The following is a 19,765-nucleotide window of genomic DNA, read 5'->3' on the forward strand; positions in this document are numbered from 1 at the left end:
CACTGAATAATGTGCTTGTATAAGAGTGGGAAAAATGGAAAATGTCAGCACAATGTCGTGACATGACATGCTATACTATAGCTGATCAAAGCACTCAAATTCAGAGGAAAACAAAATAATAAGAGGAAACTGTTAAACATGGCAGCTGAAATGAAAAATGGAGATCTCCATAACAGGTCACTGTGAATCAGATTTGGAATGTTAAAAGAGAGTGGATATTTAACATGAAACCTGAAGGTATTATTGATGAGATTTTTGTCTAATTAAATTCAAAACAGAAATGAAAGCGGAAAAGCTTTTCAGAGTAAGCATGATTAACAGCTGCCTTTCAGGAACATTGGTTGGGTTCTTAAGTGCACTTCTAATGTTAAGTTTAAGCCCGAGATTAAATTTAACAGACATACTAGCTCTATCAATTTTGTCCTTGGGCTCCTTATACCTCCTCTTTCAGCCACTAGATTATATATATGAAATAAAATGAGAGCAAAGAACTAGGATTTAGTGATTTTGTAAAAAGAAATAGATGCATATAGTAGCACCTATTTCCATGTGGTTACATAATGGTTATAATAAAGTATGAGGAGTAACATCTAAGATGAAGCAAGAGACTTTGCAATGCTCAAAATCAACTGAATTGAGAATAGGAGCTCAACACACACCAGGACTCTGTGTCTCAGCATCAGCTTAAGGATTGGCTTTGCAAGGTGCAAGTGTGTGCTTGACCAGACACTCCCAAGAAGACCTTCAGAAAGCAGTCAATTCTGCAGGTAAGTGGTGGGATCTGTGCCAGAGGCATTCTCCAGCCTCTTCCCCCGGGACAGGAGTGCTGCTCTCTGTCCCTACAGGGCTGGGGCCACCTGCTTTCTCACAAACTCCTGTGAACTATGAATGACGTGTTGAAACCACCCTTTCTACTCCAGATTGCCTAAAGTTTTCCTATACACAGTCAGGCTCAGAAAGAGCAGCAAATGAATGCTGCTAGTAAATGAATATTAGCAAAGCTAAATGTCAAAAATGAGTGAACAAACCCTCGCATGAAAGATTAAAGTCTTAGGATTCATTACACTTGTAGTCTAACAGCACACGTTTCACAAGCATCTGTAATAGATTGTCTTCCTTTGTGCAAATGTATTTTCCATTTTCACTCTCTCCTGAGCCAAGTGTGAGGTTCAGAGGGGGAGAGAGAGACTGCCCCTTCTGCTTCAGCCCAGGACCCAGGGATCCCTAACAAACAGTCTGGCCAGGGGATTGCAAGGTCTGCAAGGGTGCCACAGAAGAGAACTTAAAATGTTTTGGGTAGTGATGAGTCTTGGTCAAGGAGTAAGCAGCAACTCAATGACAGCAATTCATATAGATTACAAGAAAGCACATATTTCATTCCACCCATCATTTTCAGAAAAAAAGTGTGATTCTTCACTCTTCCTGATAATGTGTTTAAAACTAAATCCGTCAAATCTCTTGCCTAAGCAGCATTAATTGTGCGAGATCTTAGCCATGAATCGTTGATTGGCTTTTATGAATGATTAGGTAAACAAAATAGAATAGAATGTCTTAAAGCTGCTCTTGCAGACTGTGAGCTACAGACACCCACTCTCCCCATCTCCTTTTTGACTAAAAGGGAGTAATATTGCTGAATGTCACAAGTGGGGATATGATTTGCTAACAATACCTGTCCATATTTTATATCAAGCATCTGTTACTATTTAAATATTTCACTTCAAAGTAGCCAAAACTTTGTACAAGTCAGATCTCAGACATATCTTACAGACATAGAGAAACTGAAGAAAGTAGCATTAAGTGGGCAAACCCCCAAACATTGCCAAGTACAACAAAATGCCAAAAAATTGTTTATCTCATTTTAGAATCTGCTCAAATGCCAGCCTGCATCTGGGTTCCTGATCTTCTCTTCAGCTCCTGTACCTTTAGAATGTGTACAAAGAAGGCCCTTACATAATGCAGTGGTTTTTATAGCAAGCTAAAACTATGCTGAAGAGATTAAATGTTGAAAGCTATTTTTAGACAAACTAATGGTATCAATTTCTCTAATAACATAAGCTGCAGGTGTCTCCTAAAGTAAAAAGTAAGACAATAGAAGACCTAACACTACAAAAGGCTACAGAGTACAGAAAAGTAGGAGTTCCAAATTACATTAAATCAGGCAATTCTGCCCAATACTCCCTCTGGTGGTTTTGCCCACTGAGATGAGCATGAAGTCGCATACATGCAAAATCCTTCAGCCTAATGACTAAACGTCCTGCTAATAGGATTAAGTACCTTCTCATCAGATAAGTAGAACATGGCAAAATCCCTGACACTCCCAGAAATTAGATCAGAACACAGCCCAGCCCCTTCCTGACGCAGGCAGCAATTTTGCAGAAGAGGTGCAAAATATTAATGGTAAATATACTTGGTTTTCTTACCTTTCTTTGGTTGTGTGTTTCTATTTCTTTGCAAAGTTAATTGGTTAATTTCACTGTAAATGTAAGGGTATAATATGCAAGTAACCATAGAAGTAAATCCAGGCTATAAACAAATCCAGGCTGTTAATTTACATATGCTCTTGCAGCTGATAATTGCATCTCCAAGGTTATATTGGCTAACTACAAGGCACCTGAATACTGTGTTCACTTAATCAGATGGGAATCATAAAATGCAGTTGCATGGTTTCTGAAAAAGAAAGCTTTCACCTACACTTTTAGGAGGGAAATAAAGCAAATGTCGTTTTTTTCCCTTATTTTGCAGAGATTTCTTCTATTTTCTGATCTGTTTGTTTATAAAATTGATCTAATTGCTGATTTCTTGGCACACTTATTGTTGTGTCTCATATATTAAGTCTTATTCTGAAGGACAGTAAAAGGAATTGCATGTTTGGACACAAGAAGGGAACAACATTCCAGAAACTTCCTTCTTTAAAACTGGCAATAGTGTTTAGCATGGATGTATTTATAATATGAACTAAGGACACAATATGAGATCAGTAATTAGTGTGTTTCACAAAGTAGAAAAGGGACAAACTGAGCAGCATAAGCTTTTGATTTTATACATACATGTCCTGATTACGTTAACCATTGTGCAAACTCGGTGGAATTAATCTAATTAATCTAAATAGATAATGACAAACGGGGTCAAGCTTCTTACTCATGTATTTTTCACCAAGAGTAGCATTTAGGTGCATGCTATACATCTCAGAAACTATAGTTCAAGACAAAATTAACGGGATCTTGTACGATACTTAGTATTAGTATTTGTATTTACTTAATATACCCAGATATCTGAGCTTCCTGACAATGTTTACGTGTAACTGCACCAAACTGTTTTTCTTTAACAGAAAGAACATGAGGTCCTCTTGGATATTTATAATACATGTGCTGTGTCTGAACGGCCATCAGTGCGCACCAACGAAGCAGGAGGAAATGAATCTTCGGGACAACCTCAAGCGTGCGTATGCTTTTCCTGCCAGGTTGTGCTGGAAGCCCCTGGGCACAGGTCTCCAGCTGGGCAGTGCATTTTAACTTCCACACTCACTGGCATCAAGAAGTTCCACTTGCTTGTGTGGAGCTTAGAAACCATAATAAAGCTGATTGCATGCCTACACACACACACACACACACACGCACACAGAAGATAAGAACAAGCAGGATGAAAAAGTAAAGGGATTAACAGACAACCATCACCTGCCAAAAAAAAAAAAAAAGTATTTACGAGATTTTTATAGGTCATTTGGTTCCTTGTAGATCATCAGAATACAAACCAAATCCAAAATTTAATTCAAGAGATTTTGAACTCTTTTGTTTGTTCAAATAATCTTTGAAAGTATTTCCTCTACACTTACATACTTCACTGAAAAAGCTGGCTTTTACAAACAGCTGAAATAAAAATACTTAATTCAGAAAATAGCAGCTATTCTGCACACACACACATCTCTAAGCTTGGCTTTTTTTTGTGGGTAGAAAGAGGATCAGCCATTAAACAATCCTGTGCTTCATTCTATCTTGACAAGATTTCTGTAATAAACAAACAAGAAGCTAGAGGTGAGGAAGAAAGCTATAAAGGAAGAAGCGATTGATGTGGTTTTGGCAATCTCAAGGTGATATGGTTTTCTTGTTTTCTATAGTTCCAGTGGTAGTCACGGTATTTCCACAAAAAAAAATGAATACAGATAAAGAATAGGCAATCATGTAGAGCTTCAAGGTGCAATGCATGGGCCAGCCCAGGTTTTCACCAAAACTCCACGGTCATTACGTCACAGGAAGTCTGGAAATTGAATTTTTGTGAAAACAGGTTGAAGTCACGTGTAATCTACATTTTCAAAATGCAGAGAGAAGCTGTCACAGGCTTCTAGCAGAGAAAAGATAAATATAAAGGTTATGTTATTAGAAAACTGATGAGTGATCCTTGGAGATACCAAAAACCTAGGATGATGTCCTGTGCAACCTGATGTAGTTGACCTTGCTTTGAGGGGGGAGGAGGGGGGAAGGCTCAATGATCTCCAAAGGTACCAGCCTCAATTGTTCTGGGACTCAGTACTCAGCAGTGGGACAGTCAAATATATATTTTGAGTTACATAGAGCTGATCCTTGCAAAAGCTCTGGGCCAGATTCTTATCTTACGGAAATTGTCTTGGCTCAGTGCTGTTCAGCATTCGCTATCTCAGATTTGGCTCTGCCACTGTAGGGAAACATAGAGCTGTTTCATTCTCCTTCATCATCAGTGCATGACAATTTGCAATAGTGTTAAAATCTGATTAAATCACTGTATAATTTGGCTTTTTTTTAGAATTATCTGAAGTTGGAGAGAAGTATGTAGATGAAGAGGTAAAGAAAGCTTTGATTGGTATTAAGCAGATGAAAATTATGATGGAAAGAAATGAAGATAAGCACATAGATCTGATGAAAACCTTGAAGAAGAGCAGTGAAGAAAAACAGGTAACATAAATGCGTCTGTAGGGTTTATATGTTTATCCTGGGAAGAATGTAAACCAAATTGTATATACGAAACAAGCAGTGTACATCTTTTCATGCAGTCATGGGACTGAGAGAAAATCTGCTCCTTCCCCTTTGTCTCACTAGCAGAGGAAAATTGCACACGCTGCTTGTTTCTAAAAACCCCTTCACTGAATTCACACCAAGGCAACTGCAGGCCACTGTAGAACAGTGTTTTGTGCAGAAGGACCAGCAGCTGTGCCTTCCATGTCTCTATGCTGCAGGGGCACAAGATGTTTTCCAGCTTGCTTTGCAAAACTTCAGACCTGCAGGAGAATATCAAAGCCACAAATGATAATGTGCTCTAAAGAAAGTACAGTGAATCAGGGACGTTTCCAATGTCTTAGTGAAATGCCTAGGCTCAGAGCCATGTGCTCAGATGATCTGACGAAATAGAGGTTTACTGTATATTTTAAAAAAATACAAATATCCTAACTTTGCTTCAACAAAGTTGAAGGAAAATTCCCTCCTGGCTCAACATTTGGTAGTTAGTTTAAACTATTGGTATTAGCAAGCCAAAAAGTACCTGATAGCTTTCTAACATCTTAAGGAACACCAGTGCACTCCCACAATCAACATTCTTGCTAGATCTTACTGGATGATTTCATTTACACAGGACTTACATCCACAGTGAGAGTTCATAAAACACTGAATAAATGTATTAGAAAGATCAGAAAATAACTAAACATAGATTATGAAAACTGTGGTTAATGTCTCCATCAAGCACATTCTGACATGAGTTTTCTTTTATGTGAGTCTCTTTCCTATTGGAATAACAAAAAAGAATAAGCCCCACCAATTAAAACGTTTCTGTCATACTTAGAGACAACTTGGAACATTGTTTGGAAACCAAAACTATTAAAATATTTTGCAATTGGAGAGAGAAATTGATGATGTGCAATCTACTTTGATAGGAAGAATTTTTCTCTTTCCATTGTCAAGTCTATTCCAAACTTGCTGCTTCAGATCTGCTCAGCTTTGTGCCCTAACTGATGACATAAATAGAAGCAGCATTGTAAAATGCGTCCTGTTGCCCTTCAGTATGGAAGGAGTGCCTCACACTTCCACAAGAGCAAGAAAAAAATCCCCTTACTACATCCTTTTGATTAGTACACTCACAAACAGAAGAGATGCTCTACTTTTATATATTTCTGCATTAGAAAGACTTCATGGCAAGGACCTACCCTCGTGAAATATCAATCCCTTAAAGGTAGAGAAAAGTAACAGAAAAGGACTATTTGTGGGACAGATGAATACTGTTGAGATGATATGGAGAAAAAATAACACAAGTTGAACACATGACCATGTGGGAGGCTGAATTCTTACACAGAATGATGTGTGAGTTTTTTTCTTAACATCAAAAATCCTGGTAGACTGTAGAGATCCATTTGTTTCTGTAGGATGTGCCCCCTGAGAGAACAAAAAATCCTATAAAGAAAAGGTTTTCAATTTTCATTTCCCTCCATATGTGACTGCAGCTGAGAAGGCAGCCTACCCTAGTGGTTAGGGATTAGCAAAAAAAGGAGCCATAAATAGCAAAATGAGTGATCAGCATTAGAATACTAATCTGAATATTGCCCTGAACTGAATCTTTTTCCTTATTTAGCAAGCCTTGCGACTTATGGATGAAGTAAAGGCAAGACTGGAAGAAGAGGAAAGACAATGTCAAGTATCCTTGAAAAATCTATGGGATGAATGTGAATCTTGTTTAGAAAGTACCTGCATGAGATACTATACAACTTGCAAACGTGGTGTGTCAACCTTTAAGAGGAAGGTAGGAAGAAACTTTGTATCTGAAACTTTGAGAACAGTCTTGAGTTCACCCAAAGTTTTAGAGACAGCACACATTTTTTCTCAATACCTAGGCCAGTTGTATCAGCTTACTAAAATTAATTTGATTTGGAGGGTCTGGAAATATGAAGTTATATGGTAGAGATTACATATGATTATGGTCATGGAATGCTGAGCCAAAATGAATTCAGTTGCACCCTGGCAAGATTCCATGGAAACTGATGACTCCCCTAACTCCAACAGACTCATTCCAGATACACAACATTTTCTCTCACAGTGGGACTTGCATTAAGATGCTTGATAACTGTGAAAAATACCACATAGATTCTTTATGGTCCATCTGAAAATCAGCAAAGTTATAAATGTAGATGTAGCTACCAAAATTACATGGGGGAAAAGCCCCCCCCCCCCCCCATTACATCATTCTTTCCTGTATTTATCTTAAATAAACACTTTAAGTAACAAACAAAGCTTTAAAATGCTTTATCTCTTATAATAAAGGAACCTGTCAGCAAAGGAGATTCCCCTAATTCCATAGAAAGAAAATATGGTTTCCTGACTGGCCCATTATTACCATAAAATTTAACAATTGTAATCATATTTTTTTTGTTTGGGCATACACTTTAAGTGCAACAAACTTCTGAAGCAAAACCGTAATTGCTGATACTAAAACATTAGTTAGATTTCCTAGCTTTCAACACTCCCATGTACTGAAAAATGCAGTAACTTAAACATTAAACGTAGTGTGTTTCAGGGTTTAGACAGGGTTTAGAGCAAGTGTTTAATATTTGTGCATATTCTTAAATCAGGTTAAAATCTGGGAGATAATAAATTTAAGACTATTTGTGATACTTTCAGCTTTTCGATACTGCTCATGGGTAGCTCATACGAGTGTTTAGGATTTTCAAGAGTCAGTGGATGCTACAATTACTGCAGTTAAAGTTCTACACTGCATTGTCACTGTCTTTGACCCTCTTGGTAACTTCCTCCATTAGTTATTTGGTTTATTTGAAGCATTCAAAGTAAGAATTGTGTTGTGTTGTGTTGTGTTGTGCTGTGTTGTGCTGTGTTGTGTTGTGTTGTGTTGTGTTGTGTTGTGTTGTGTTGTGTTGTGTGAAAAGGGAAAAAAAAAAAAGAAACTAGAACAAAGATGATAACTGTGGCTGAGGATACACAGACAGCAGGAGCAAGACTGGCTTAGGCTGTTCCTGCAGTGCTGTTTCACACTTCACCTTTCCTCTAAGCTGCACTAGTGGTCAAATCAAGCTGATGATTTGGTTTCATTAAAAAAAAATAATATATATAACTGTCTTTATCTATATCTGTCTATATCTATCTATATGAGTGTTTTAGCAGAATGTTTCTTAACCCTTACCCATTTTCAAGTGTCATAGAGTGTGGCTCATAAAACCACTCCATTGGTTCAGGCCAGAGTAGTGCCTTAAAGTAGGGAGCAGGGAACCAGTGGCTGAGACCCAGGAACTGGAATTCTGTAACAGCAGAATTGACACTTGGCCTCTTACACGGTAAAACCATGGACTCAGAGCCACTGCTTTATTGATTTTGTTGGCTTCCATTTGCACAAGGATGTAAGGATTTGCCCAATGGTGAGAGAGGGCAGGCTTTTTACAAATCAAGGTGAGAACAATCACTGATTACACTGACATAAGCAGACAGAAATGCATCTCACGTCTTTACAACATAAAGTCCAAGCTGTCTGTTGGAAGAAACCCAAATGATAATAACTTTGACCCCCTACAGATTAAAGGGCAACTGGAAGACTTTTATTCCGGATCTGATTTGGAACTAATGATTTAGATTGAATGCACTTCCCTTCTTTGAGGTCTAGTGTCTTAAATTACTTCAGAGAATCTGTTGTGTTGGCAATTATTACGAAGGCATTATTTCTATCAGTATTTGAAAGAGAAAAATTAGAGACACTTACCTGAGAGATGAGAAACCAATAACTTGTCTGTTGCCTGATCCGTCTCCTTCTTATACACAGGTTGAAGATTTTTTGAGGAAAATACCTCCACTCATATTTACTTTTCATGAGGATCAAGGAAGAGACATCCAGTCCAATGAAAAGCCTGAGAAAGAGGACACCCAGCTAGCAAAGATGGAAGATTTATTTAGCCAGCTATTATCAGACGTTGGCTCAATATTTGACAGAAGTTTCATTTTTTTCAAGCACATGCAAAAAGAATTTGACCAGTCTTTTCAGACGTATTTCACGTCCGACCTGGACTTGAGTGAGTCCCCCAGTATGCCAGCTTTACCTGAGGTCACCACCAGAACTGACGGCTCCCAGAGAGGCTGGGGAATGCCCGGCTTCTTACAGATAGTTTTTGATTTCAGTAGGACAGTGTTCGAAGGTGTCAGTGAGGTGATCACCGATGTGTTTGATGAATACAGAGATTATAGAAGAGATGTGCCAGAACAAACCAAAGGCAAGTGTCAAAAGATGAAAATTGACTGCACTGTCAATGACATCAACCCCCTTGGGATGGCTAAACTACAGCAAATTACTCAGTTTCCAGTATGTGAGTGTGAGATATGTAAGCAAGCTCTGGAGGCTATGGAAATAGGATAGGATAACTATCAGTTAAATGAACAAATAGAAGTCACTTAGAAATCTCAGAGAAATGTTGCAGGGGGACTTAGGGGTCTTACACAGCCTGATTTTCATGGCAATTGTCAAAGCATTTGCAGGAGCTCCTCAGAAGCACTTAAATTCAGGTTGGACGCAGGTTCTCACAAGGCTTTAATCTCAGCATTTGTCAGGATATGATTTGTATCATCTCTTATTGACATGGTCACCAAAAAAATCAGGGTAATTCTGTGAGATGTCAAGGCATATTCCTGCCCTTGCAAAATGATACTAAGTTCACTTGACAGCTACAAGTCCTTTTGTAGGCTACAGCAGCAATATAATTTGACAATCAAACGTCAGCCAATCAAAGACCAGCCATCAGGTTTTCCAGTCACCAGAAAATTCTGGGCATACCACTGATAATGACATTCAGTGAAGGAAAAGGACCATGGCAAACTTTTAGAATACAAATAAACCTCGTATTTGACTACTGCAAATAGGATAAATCACAGCAAGCACATGCCATAACTCTGAGTGGCAGGTGACATAAACGTTATATGATTATCAGGAAATACAAAGTGACTGTTGAACTGTGTTGTTTTAATTTTTTACTGTATCATAAGCCATGTTACCTCAGAAATAAGCTTTGGTACTGTGTTCTCATCTAGTGGTATGTGCTTATGATACATGTTGACTTCTAAGGGTCAAAAAGATCTTACCAAAACTCACATGTTGTAGAAATAATGTGTAATAATATCAGCAATTGTTTGGTTATGTCCAGGGAATAATGTCTGTCATAAGACTTTATAAGGGAATGTACTACAGCAGCATGAATTCCTTGAAAGAAAACATGATCTGAGTCTTTTCCTGACTTCTCCTTTTTAATAATTTATTCCTTTTATTTTTGTTGGGGGAGTGGAAGTGAAGTGGAGAAGTAGGGAAGGGGATTTATGCAAAATACTTTGGATTAAGGACAAGAAATTATATTCTAGCACTCAGGCTTGGTAATGAATGCATACTTAAAAAGACTCTAAGTTTAACGGCAGTCTAAAAATACTATGACTTCATTCTAGATCCTGACAGAAGTGGCATGTTTTCAAAAATTGTGTCAGGGCGCCAGAGACTTCAGTGCAGGGAGCTCCGGGAGAACTCCTCTGGATGCCCACAGTTTCATGAGAGGTGCCAGAAATGTCAAGACAATCTTTTGCATGGTAAATAACTGTTTTCCCTTTTTTTCTTTTTTCTTTTTTTTTTATTCTGTAATGCAATGATTTGTTTATGCATTGATAATGCACTGGTTTATTGATTTTGAGATTTTAATTTTCTACTGGGATTAACATTTAGTCATTGTGTTTTTACTGTAACTACAATAACCATTGCTCATTCCAGATGACTTCAATTAGCTTTCCCCACAGTCTCCACAGAGTGTCAGTATAGCTCAGTTATTAACATACCGCTGGTGCTCCAATGACACGTCCCACAGCCTATAAAATAATGAATAGGTATTTTGGTAGAGCTGCCATCCTGCAGAGGAGCAAGATATCAGGCAGCACTCGATCCTGCCTGGGAGCAGAAGTGCTGAGCAGAAAGGGAGGAGAAGCTCAAACTCCTGACAGTCACTTCCCCTGCTGACAACCAGGTGTAACCTCAGGTATCATTCAGCTCCTTGCAAGGAAAGTAAGTGCTGAAGAGCCTGTAATTACTTCTTGTTGCATCCTGTCTGTAAATAGAACTGACATGAAGGACAAAAAGGGGACTTCATGTGCTGACATATATAAGGAGATGGTAGAGCTCTGTCAGCACCATCCATGGGCACCTGAAAAACCTTCAGACTGATCACCTAGAACTGTTGCCAGGAGTCCCACTGAAGCAATCAGTCTTTCCAGAATTATTTAGATCTTAAATCCAAGGAATATGCTTAAACCTAAATGTCTTCAGAATATCTCCAGTGTGAAAAAAATTAAAAAGCAATGAATACTTACAAAAGAATCTGAATCTGAATCGAATATGAAAAGAATATGAAAAGAGTATGAAAAAGAATATTTTACCAATTACCTTTTTATCATACCCATGTATTACACATACCAGTTTGTTACTGTACCATCAGCTTGAAGGTGCCCCTTGATAATCCAATTTGACGTTAAAGAAACTGAACTTTTACAGAGCAATTATTGTATAGAAATTTTTCTTGTTTAAAATCCATATTTTAGTAAAGAAAAAAAGAGCAATCTTCAGTTTTGAATTTGTGGCAGATGGTACTAGTTTCATACTAGTGTCTAGCTATTGTAAGATGAATATTAGGTCTTAACACTCAACAGGAACACAGGCTTTCTTGTAATAACCTCTATAACAGAATCGCAGAATAATTTGGGGTTAAAGGGACTTTTACAAGCCATCACCCCCCAGAAATCAGCAGGGACATCTTCATCTAGGTCATGTTGCTCAGAGCCCCACAGAACCTGATCTTGAATGTTTCCAGGGATGGGACATCTACCTGTTCTCTGGGCAACTTTTTTCAGTGTTTCACCACCCTTATTGCAAAAAACCCCTTGATTACATATAGTCTAAATCCATCCTCTTTCAATTTAAAATCATTACCTCTTGTCCCCAGTGCCTGATAAAAAGCTTGTCCCCATCCTTCTTACAGGCACCCTTCAGTTGCTGATAGTGACAAATTATTAGACACAATGTGTCCCCAGAGACTTCTCTTCTGCAGGCTGAATAACCCCAGCTCTCTCAACCCATCCTAATAAATAGGAGAGGTGCTCCTACCTTCTAAGTTTTTGTGGCCCTCCTCTAGACCTCCTCGAAGAGGTCTATGCCTTTCCGTGCTGAGCAGTTGTTGTAGTTTGAGACTGCCCCAACACCAGGCATCCACGAGAGTCACTTGATCATCCTCCCCTGCCACAGCTGGGCAAAGCAGGGAAAAGAAAAAAAAGTTAATGAAGGCTTCATGAGTGAGATAAAGACTGGGAGAAATATTTCAAGGGCTAAAGAGGCTCAACTTAAAAAGCTCACTCAAAATGAAATTTATTACTAACAGAATCAGAGGAGGATAATGAGAAATCAAATAAACCCTTAAAACACCTTCTCCCCCCCAGCCCCTCCCTCCTTCCCACTGACAGCTCAGGGGACAGGACATGGGGGTTTCTGGGTCAGTTCAGCACTGAGATTTCCTTCAGCTGCTCTGGGAGAGGAGTCCTTCCCCTGTGAGCCCGGGGGTCCCTTCCTCAGGAGATAGTTCTCCATGAACTTCTCCAGCGTGGGGCCACTCTCACGAGCAGCAGCCTACGGCACCTGCTGCAACGTGAACTCCCCCCACGGGCACACAGTCCTCCCAAAACTGCCACAACGTGGGTCATTCTTCCACGGGGTGCAGCTCTCCAAGGACAGGCTGTTCCAGCCTGGAAGCTGGGCCACTCTCTCCACTGGGTCTCCCACTGGATCACAGCCTCCTCCAGGCATTCATGGCTCCAGTGTGGGCACCTCCCCATGGGCTGTGGGTGGATCTCTGCATCCCCCATGGATCCCCAGGGACTGTGGGTGGATCTCTGCATCCCCCATGGATCCCCAGGGACTGTGGGTGGATCTCTGCATCTCCCATGGATCCCCAAGGGCTGTGGGTGGATCTCTGCATCCCCCATGGATCCCAGGGGCTGCAGGGCACAGGTCTCACCATGGCCTGCAGAGGAATCTCAGCTCTGGCACCTGATGCACCTCCTGCCCCTCCTTCTCCACTGAGTTTGGTGTCTCCATGTTGTTTCCCTCACCTGTTCTCACCTCCTCCTCTTCTCTGACAAGAAGCAAAATCCCATTACTTTGTTTTGATTTTCTTCTTAAATATGTCATCACAGAGGCATTACCAACCTCACTCATTGGCCCAGTTTTGGCCAGCAGCCTGTCCATCTTCAGAGCCATCAGGGATTGGCTCTGCCAGACATGGTGGGAAGCTTCTAGAAGCTCCTTAGAGGAGCCAAACCAATACAGGAGTCCAGACCTGGATGAAATGCTTCAGGGGTCTTGTGAGAGAAGAGTGGGGGGGCAAAATCACCTCCCTCAATATGCTGGCCACGATTCTTTTGATGCAGCCCGGGATGCATTTGGCTTTCTGGGCTGTGAGCACACATGGACAGTTCATGTCCAGCTTTTCATCCACCAGCACCCCCAAGTCCTTCTTGGCAGGGCAGCTCTAAATCTGTTCATGCCCCAGCCTCTGTTGATAGCAGGAGCTCCACAGCAAGGTGCAGCACCTTGCACTTGGCCTTGCTGTACATCATGAGGTTCACTTGGGCCCACTTCATGAGCTTGTTCAGGTCCTTCTGCATGGCATCCCATCCCCTGGGTGAGTCAACCACACCACTTAGCTTGGTGTCTTCTGTGAACATGCCGGGGGTTCACTCAATCCCCCTGTCCATGTCATTGATGAAGACATTAAAAAGTATTGGTCCCAATATGGACTCCTAAGGGATGGGATTTTCTGTGATGTCTATCTGGGCATGAAAACATTGACCACTCCCCTCTGGATATGACCATCCACACAATTCCTCATCCACCAAACATTCCACCCATCAAATCCGTATCTCTCCAATTTAGGGAGAAGGATGTTGTGGGGGACCATGTCACTGACCTTACAGAAGTACAGATAAATGACTTCTCTAATCCTTTCCTTCTCCACTGATGGAATCACTCCATCATAGGAGGCCACTGGTTGACTAGGCAGGACTTGCCCTTGGTGAAGTTCTGTTGGCTGTCCCAAATTGCCTCCCTATCTTCCATGTACCTAAGCAGAGCTTCTTGGAGGATCTGTTCCATGATCTTTCCAGGCACAGAGCTGAGGCTGACAGGGTGGTAGTCCTCAGGGTCCTGCTTACCTTTATAAAAATCAGTTAATTATTTCCATTTTCCTAGTCACCTCTCTTCCATGACTTCTCAAATATTATGGAGAGTAGCTACATCAGCCAATTCCCTCTGGACACACAGACTTAGATATGTTAAGGTTCTTCATGTGGATTCAAAACTGATATTCTCTTACAATGGAAGGAATTTTGCTCCCTCAGCCTCTGCCTTGCAGTCTATATACTTGGGATAGATTCATAATGAAATATGAGCCAATTAAAGAAACCTCATAATGTATAAGAAGACTATGAAATTGCTATGTGTAAAATTTACCAGACCTTATTTAGCATTAATAGAAGATCTATTGCCATAAAATATGATGTAAACCTTATACTATATGATATAAACTTGGCAAATCACTTTAATACAACAAATGGGATAATGGATTCATTTAGTCGAGTCTAAACTAAATCTACTATAAGTCAGCAAAAATTATTCACCTTTTTTCAGCATTATTTAAAGATCCATCCAAACCATGCCACCTCACTAGACTTTTTTTAGTTTTTATTTCTTCAGACAGAAAAGATGAAGTACAAGACATAACACTGTCTTTTCTAACAGATTGCCCAAATGTTCCTGAGCTGCACATAAAGTTTGATGAAGCCTTTAAGCTGGTTAATCTCTCAGGGGAGCAGTACGAGCAGATTCTCCAGGTGGTACAGCATCACACAGAGGACACTTCTTACTTGTTGAACAAAATGAAAGAAAGATTTGGGTGGGTGTCTGAGTTATCCAACATGACCATCGGACCAGAAAACATTTTCAACATAGTTAAGGTAAGCGTTGTCTTCTGAAGGGAGCTGTTGCTGCCTTTAACCTGCATTTTGCTCATGCTTATGCTCCTGGGGGTTGTGGATGTTCGTAATGATTGGATTTACAACACGATGTTCCTACTCATCTTGAATTTGTGTATGTTTGGTAATCCCTCGATGAGCTGAAACTCCTGAGATTAGAAACTATTTTCCTCTAAATCCTTTTAGACTGATGGATGGCTGACAGGCTAACCTGAGTCACTGTCTGATAAGAGTAAATTGACACTAGCGGCTTTGACTGGCCTCAGATTACCTTCACAGATAAATTGCATTGCACCAGTCACTAACATATCCATATTGGATCGATGAATGTCTAGCTATCTGTGTCTGTATTTATATATTCCGAAGTTCAAAGAAGGCAAATGTTATACAGATTTTTGCAGTGGAAGCTGAACATGCTTGACAACATCGGTCAATATTTCAGTAAATACATAATGGTTATTTGTGTCTCACACACAAAGATACATCCAAGGTAAAGTCAATCCATTTTCCTGGGCAAGGGACAAATCTTAGTCTCTCTTCTAACTTAGAAATCCATTGAATCCATAGTGAATTACTATTATTACCAGAACTTTATACAAAAATGATGGTACAATCCACAAAAAAAAGCACAAAATAGGAACAGGAGACAGGCACACTTTCCCAACTGAGTATGAGATATCTGTTCTAGAAAAATAAAGCTACAGAACTAAGTTTGATTTAGAAAAACACATAGGAATGAATAAATTCAATCACACAAATGTTGTATTGAACTTAGTTCAATAATGTTGTATTGAACTTAGAGGGACAGCTCAGAAGTTTTCATTAGGAGAACAGAAGCTCTTTATAGATGTAGCTCATGGTGTAAATATTAACATGCAGTTCTTTAATATGGTCTTGGCAGTGCCATGTCAGCTCTTTCCACCACCTACATAAATTCAGACACCCACCCAAATGGTTTCTGTCTTTTCAGAAGAAAGAAATTTAAAGAAAGTAGACAAGCCTAAAATATTCCCCTATTTAATTTTCCCATATTACAGAGAGTGGGCACAGTAGGTATAAACAAAACTGAAAGCACACAGCAGTTTGTAGCGTCTAAAGTACTGATCTCTTCTAGGTGGTACCTGGGGATCCCTCCAGTAAAGACGAAACTGTGGTAGATGTGAACATTCTGACTTCACCTACTTTCACCATTAAAGTTCCTCCCAACTTAGATCCCAAGAGTCCTGAGTTCATTGAATACATAGCTGGGAAAGCACTCCAGTTGTATAAGAAGAATTTTTAAGTGGTAAGTTCATTCTTTCTGCTTTGACAGAGAACACACCTCTTCGTAAGAGGTGTTTTACACTGCAATAAACTTTAGTTGGAACAGGATTCAATCACGGTGTATACACGACTGCCTTCTCAGAAAGGACACATTGTTTGTGTTTTCCATAATATTTGTGTTTTTATCAAACACTCAATGTTCTAGCCTGCAAAACACAGACACAATGATATTAAATTATTTGACTTATTTAACTGTGAGACCCTCATTCTTTAAGTAACAGGTGGGATGAGGTAATGTGATGATAAATATTTCTTCAGAAAAGAATTGTCTCAAAACCACAGTCCAGTGTCCTGGCATTGAAAACCATGTCTTTGTGTTCATTCATCATGAGTGGACTGGAATTACCACTATTCATTATGGTTTTTTAAGTATCTTTTCAGTAGTATTTGAGAGCATGCTCGTATTATTTTTGATGATAAAGGAGTGCAAAGTGAGAATCACCACCAGGACTTGGAAGAGCTGTCCTGCCATAATATGTCTGCATTAGCAGCACACTGCTTAACCATGTTTATTAATACAGACTGCAGTCCAGCTTGCAGGATCATGCACAGAAAGATCCTGTTCATGGGCTTCAACCATTTCTGTAGAAAGGACACACAAGAAGCCTCTCTCTTTGTTTGAGACATTTCAGGAAGCGGAAGGAAGAACCAGGCAGAGCGGCAGGGAGAAAAAATGCTTCATATTCTCTAATCCTACAGGGAATTTCCAGGAAAAATGGAATGGTTTTAGGTGGTATCACACTGCTGTAGAACCACCCTTTCCTGTGTTTCCCTTCCAGGGGACTCTGATGCACAGCTTTAGTGGCCTCCAACTCTCAGAGCTGTCTCTTCCAGGGGAATAGAGCCACAAGACACATGCGACTTTCAGGCAGATCACTGCAGGGTCCCCAAATCTTCTGAGAAGGACCAGATTTGGACATTGTTTCTCTTTAGGTCACAGCTGATTTCCTCAGCTGAGGAATTGAAGCATGATCTGCACACAAAGAAAAGTCTCAGGAGGCAGGGAAGGAACATTCAACATTAACAAAGTAGATGAAGAAGATTTCAGCATTTTGTATTAAATCTGCTTATTCTTTTGAGGTCAGAGGCAGAATTTTTAAACTGATGAAAGAAATCACTCCCACCAGAGAGACTGAGGTGGGCTGCAGAATTTAGACAGAATAAACCTCACCGTGTACTTTGCTTAGGTAAATATTGGTGAAATTACATTTTAATATTTATAAACATATGAAATAAAATGCTCCAACACTTTCTCTATCATTTATCTTCAAAATTCTCTGTAATTTATATGCAGTGACAAATATAAATGATAATACTCTTTCAGGTTTTAGGGCCTAATGATGGCAGTAATTATTTCTGTAGTTTGATGATGATTTTTAACCTGAATCTTAGTCTGATTTTCCTGTGGACAGGATTTTCCTGTAGCCATTCCATACCTGAGAAAAGTAAGAGGTGTTGATTTCAAAATCACACCACCATTTTACTTTCAGTTTGCACAAGGCTTACAGCACATGAAAATGTAATGGATAAAAAAGAGTTAAAACTCTACAAGAAAACTGGACAGATCTATAAGAACAGAAAGGGAGAGAAAAAAAAAAGTTCATTTGATTTTCATGTTATGCATGTTTCTATAGCAGGACACTGGTACATTCCACATATACTTATTTTTCTAACATATTTTTCTCCGTTCAAAACCAAAATGTATATTCTTTCTTTCTTTTTTTTTTTTTTTCCTTCTAGGAAAGAAGACGTGTGAATTCTTTCTTCCTGAAATAAAGTATATGCTCCTTAGTTGAACTACCCCTATGCTCAACATAGCTAACTGTTAAATTACTATGGTTAAAATAGTTGCATATAAATAAAATGTTGCTTAGTAAATACTGTGACATGTAAGCTATCAACCAAAGACTGTAGAAATGTTTAAACTCAAACTCAAAACCAAATCCATTTCAGTATTAATTTAAATGTTATTTATGTTCTCAGTAATGTAATCTTTGATAACAAGCTATGGCTCTGGTGATGCAAAAATTTAATGACATAATCAGCTGTAAGCATAAAAGTAATTTCTATTTGCATACTTACATTCAAGCATGTTCTTAAGCCTTTTCAAGACTGATCCCTACAGATGTTGCACATTCAGCAGCACATTCAGTCTGAATCAACCAGATTTCCATCTGCATGGAGCATATTATTTTGCTATGAAAATATTCAGTTTCTTCTTCCAGTTGCTTTTGATGCTTATTGTGTACATTAAATGACTTATCTGAATATGCAGTAATGAGTAAGTCTTCTGCCTTTGGCATTTCTTACAAACAGTAGTTTGCCTCTGGAGTTTATTTCTTAATTAATTAACAGCCCTTATCAGTAGTTTGTTTCTCCCTAAATTATACACATCAACTTTCAATGGTATTTGTAAATGATAATAAAGTTTAAGAACTGATATATCTCTCAGCTAGAAGCAGAGCTCTTGGTGATTTGGTATCATTTGCTGTGCACAGCTTTTCTAAGCATTTTTTGCACACAGGTATATGCACTACTTCCAACTGTAGCTCTGATAAATAAATCATGCTAATTTCAAAGTGTACAAAAACATCTATATTAGATATGAGCAGAGAAAAATATCCACGCCCTACTTACACTGTTTTCCTGTACTTCTATACATACACATTAAGTATACAAATTTATATGAGAAAAAAAGCCATTTCACTCCTTTAATAAGTGGAAAAGATTATTTTTCTGTTTGCTGCAAAGAAAGGTAGTATTTTCTAACCCGTAGTCCTCTGTGCTCCTTCATTTCCATCATATATACCTGTATTTCAGGCTCCTAATCATGAGAGATTATCAGTCATAAATCCTGTAAACACATTGCTTGTCAGAAAGCTGGGCTTTATCTCAGAGATAAGTGATTCTTAGAAAATTCTTGACTTCTAAGAGATACTAAAAAAGAAATATTCAGAGAAGAATCAGTTTATTCTGACTAGCAGAGGTTATACCCAGAGAATTTTCAGAGGACACCATATTGGGCACAGTTGCAATCGGACACAGATCGGGATGCAAAATGACACTGGGACATGGGAGAAGCTGAGATCAACATGATGAGAACCGATAAACCCAAGTGACAAGTACTACCCTTAGTGAGCAGCAAACGTGCCAATAAAATAGGAAGCAGGAAGATGATGACACGGCATGGCATGAAAGGAGCCTGGCTGTAGAAGCACAGGTCAGGGTGACACTGATGGGGATGGAAGGTGAGCTGTGCATGGGGCACGGCACTGCAGGGGAGACAAGGGAGGCTGCCACAGGGGCTTTGGCCGTTCGGGATATCCTGCCTGGGGGAATCTATTGCCAGATGCGTGTGGCCTGCCAGGCCCAGCTGAAGGCTTTGG

General features: G+C 39.4%; 1 protein-coding gene across 1 annotated transcript; it reads left to right on the top strand.

Moving 5' to 3' along the window:
* The first annotated feature begins 2,304 nt into the window (after window positions 1-2,304).
* Window positions 2,305-18,778, top strand: CLUL1 (clusterin like 1). Its single transcript, XM_088060480.1, has 9 exons — window positions 2,305-2,397; window positions 3,329-3,438; window positions 4,777-4,925; window positions 6,589-6,756; window positions 8,779-9,223; window positions 10,440-10,577; window positions 14,824-15,038; window positions 16,171-16,341; window positions 18,120-18,778. Exons 2-8 carry the CDS (start codon window positions 3,336-3,338, stop codon window positions 16,336-16,338), a joined length of 1,386 nt encoding a protein of 461 aa, XP_087916606.1. The 5' UTR covers window positions 2,305-2,397; window positions 3,329-3,335; the 3' UTR covers window positions 16,339-16,341; window positions 18,120-18,778.
* Window positions 18,779-19,765: the final 987 nt, after the last annotated feature.

Source organism: Pseudopodoces humilis, chromosome 1 (genome assembly GCF_049639895.1).
Source record: "Pseudopodoces humilis isolate 2021_Gansu_Grassland_sample_001 chromosome 1, ASM4963989v1, whole genome shotgun sequence".
Lineage (NCBI taxonomy): Eukaryota > Metazoa > Chordata > Aves > Passeriformes > Paridae > Pseudopodoces > Pseudopodoces humilis.

What these genes read in the sequence shown, in the direction of transcription:
- CLUL1 (XM_088060480.1), top strand. Translation starts at nt 3,336, where the DNA reads ATGAGGTCCTCTTGGATATTTATAATACATGTGCTGTGTCTGAACGGC. An exon ending in TGTCAACCTTTAAGAGGAAG is followed by an intron (nt 6,757 to 8,778) that starts GTAGGAAGAAAC and finishes TCTTATACACAG; the next exon opens with GTTGAAGATTTTTTGAGGAA. An exon ending in TGTGCCAGAACAAACCAAAG is followed by an intron (nt 9,224 to 10,439) that starts GCAAGTGTCAAA and finishes ACTTCATTCTAG; the next exon opens with ATCCTGACAGAAGTGGCATG.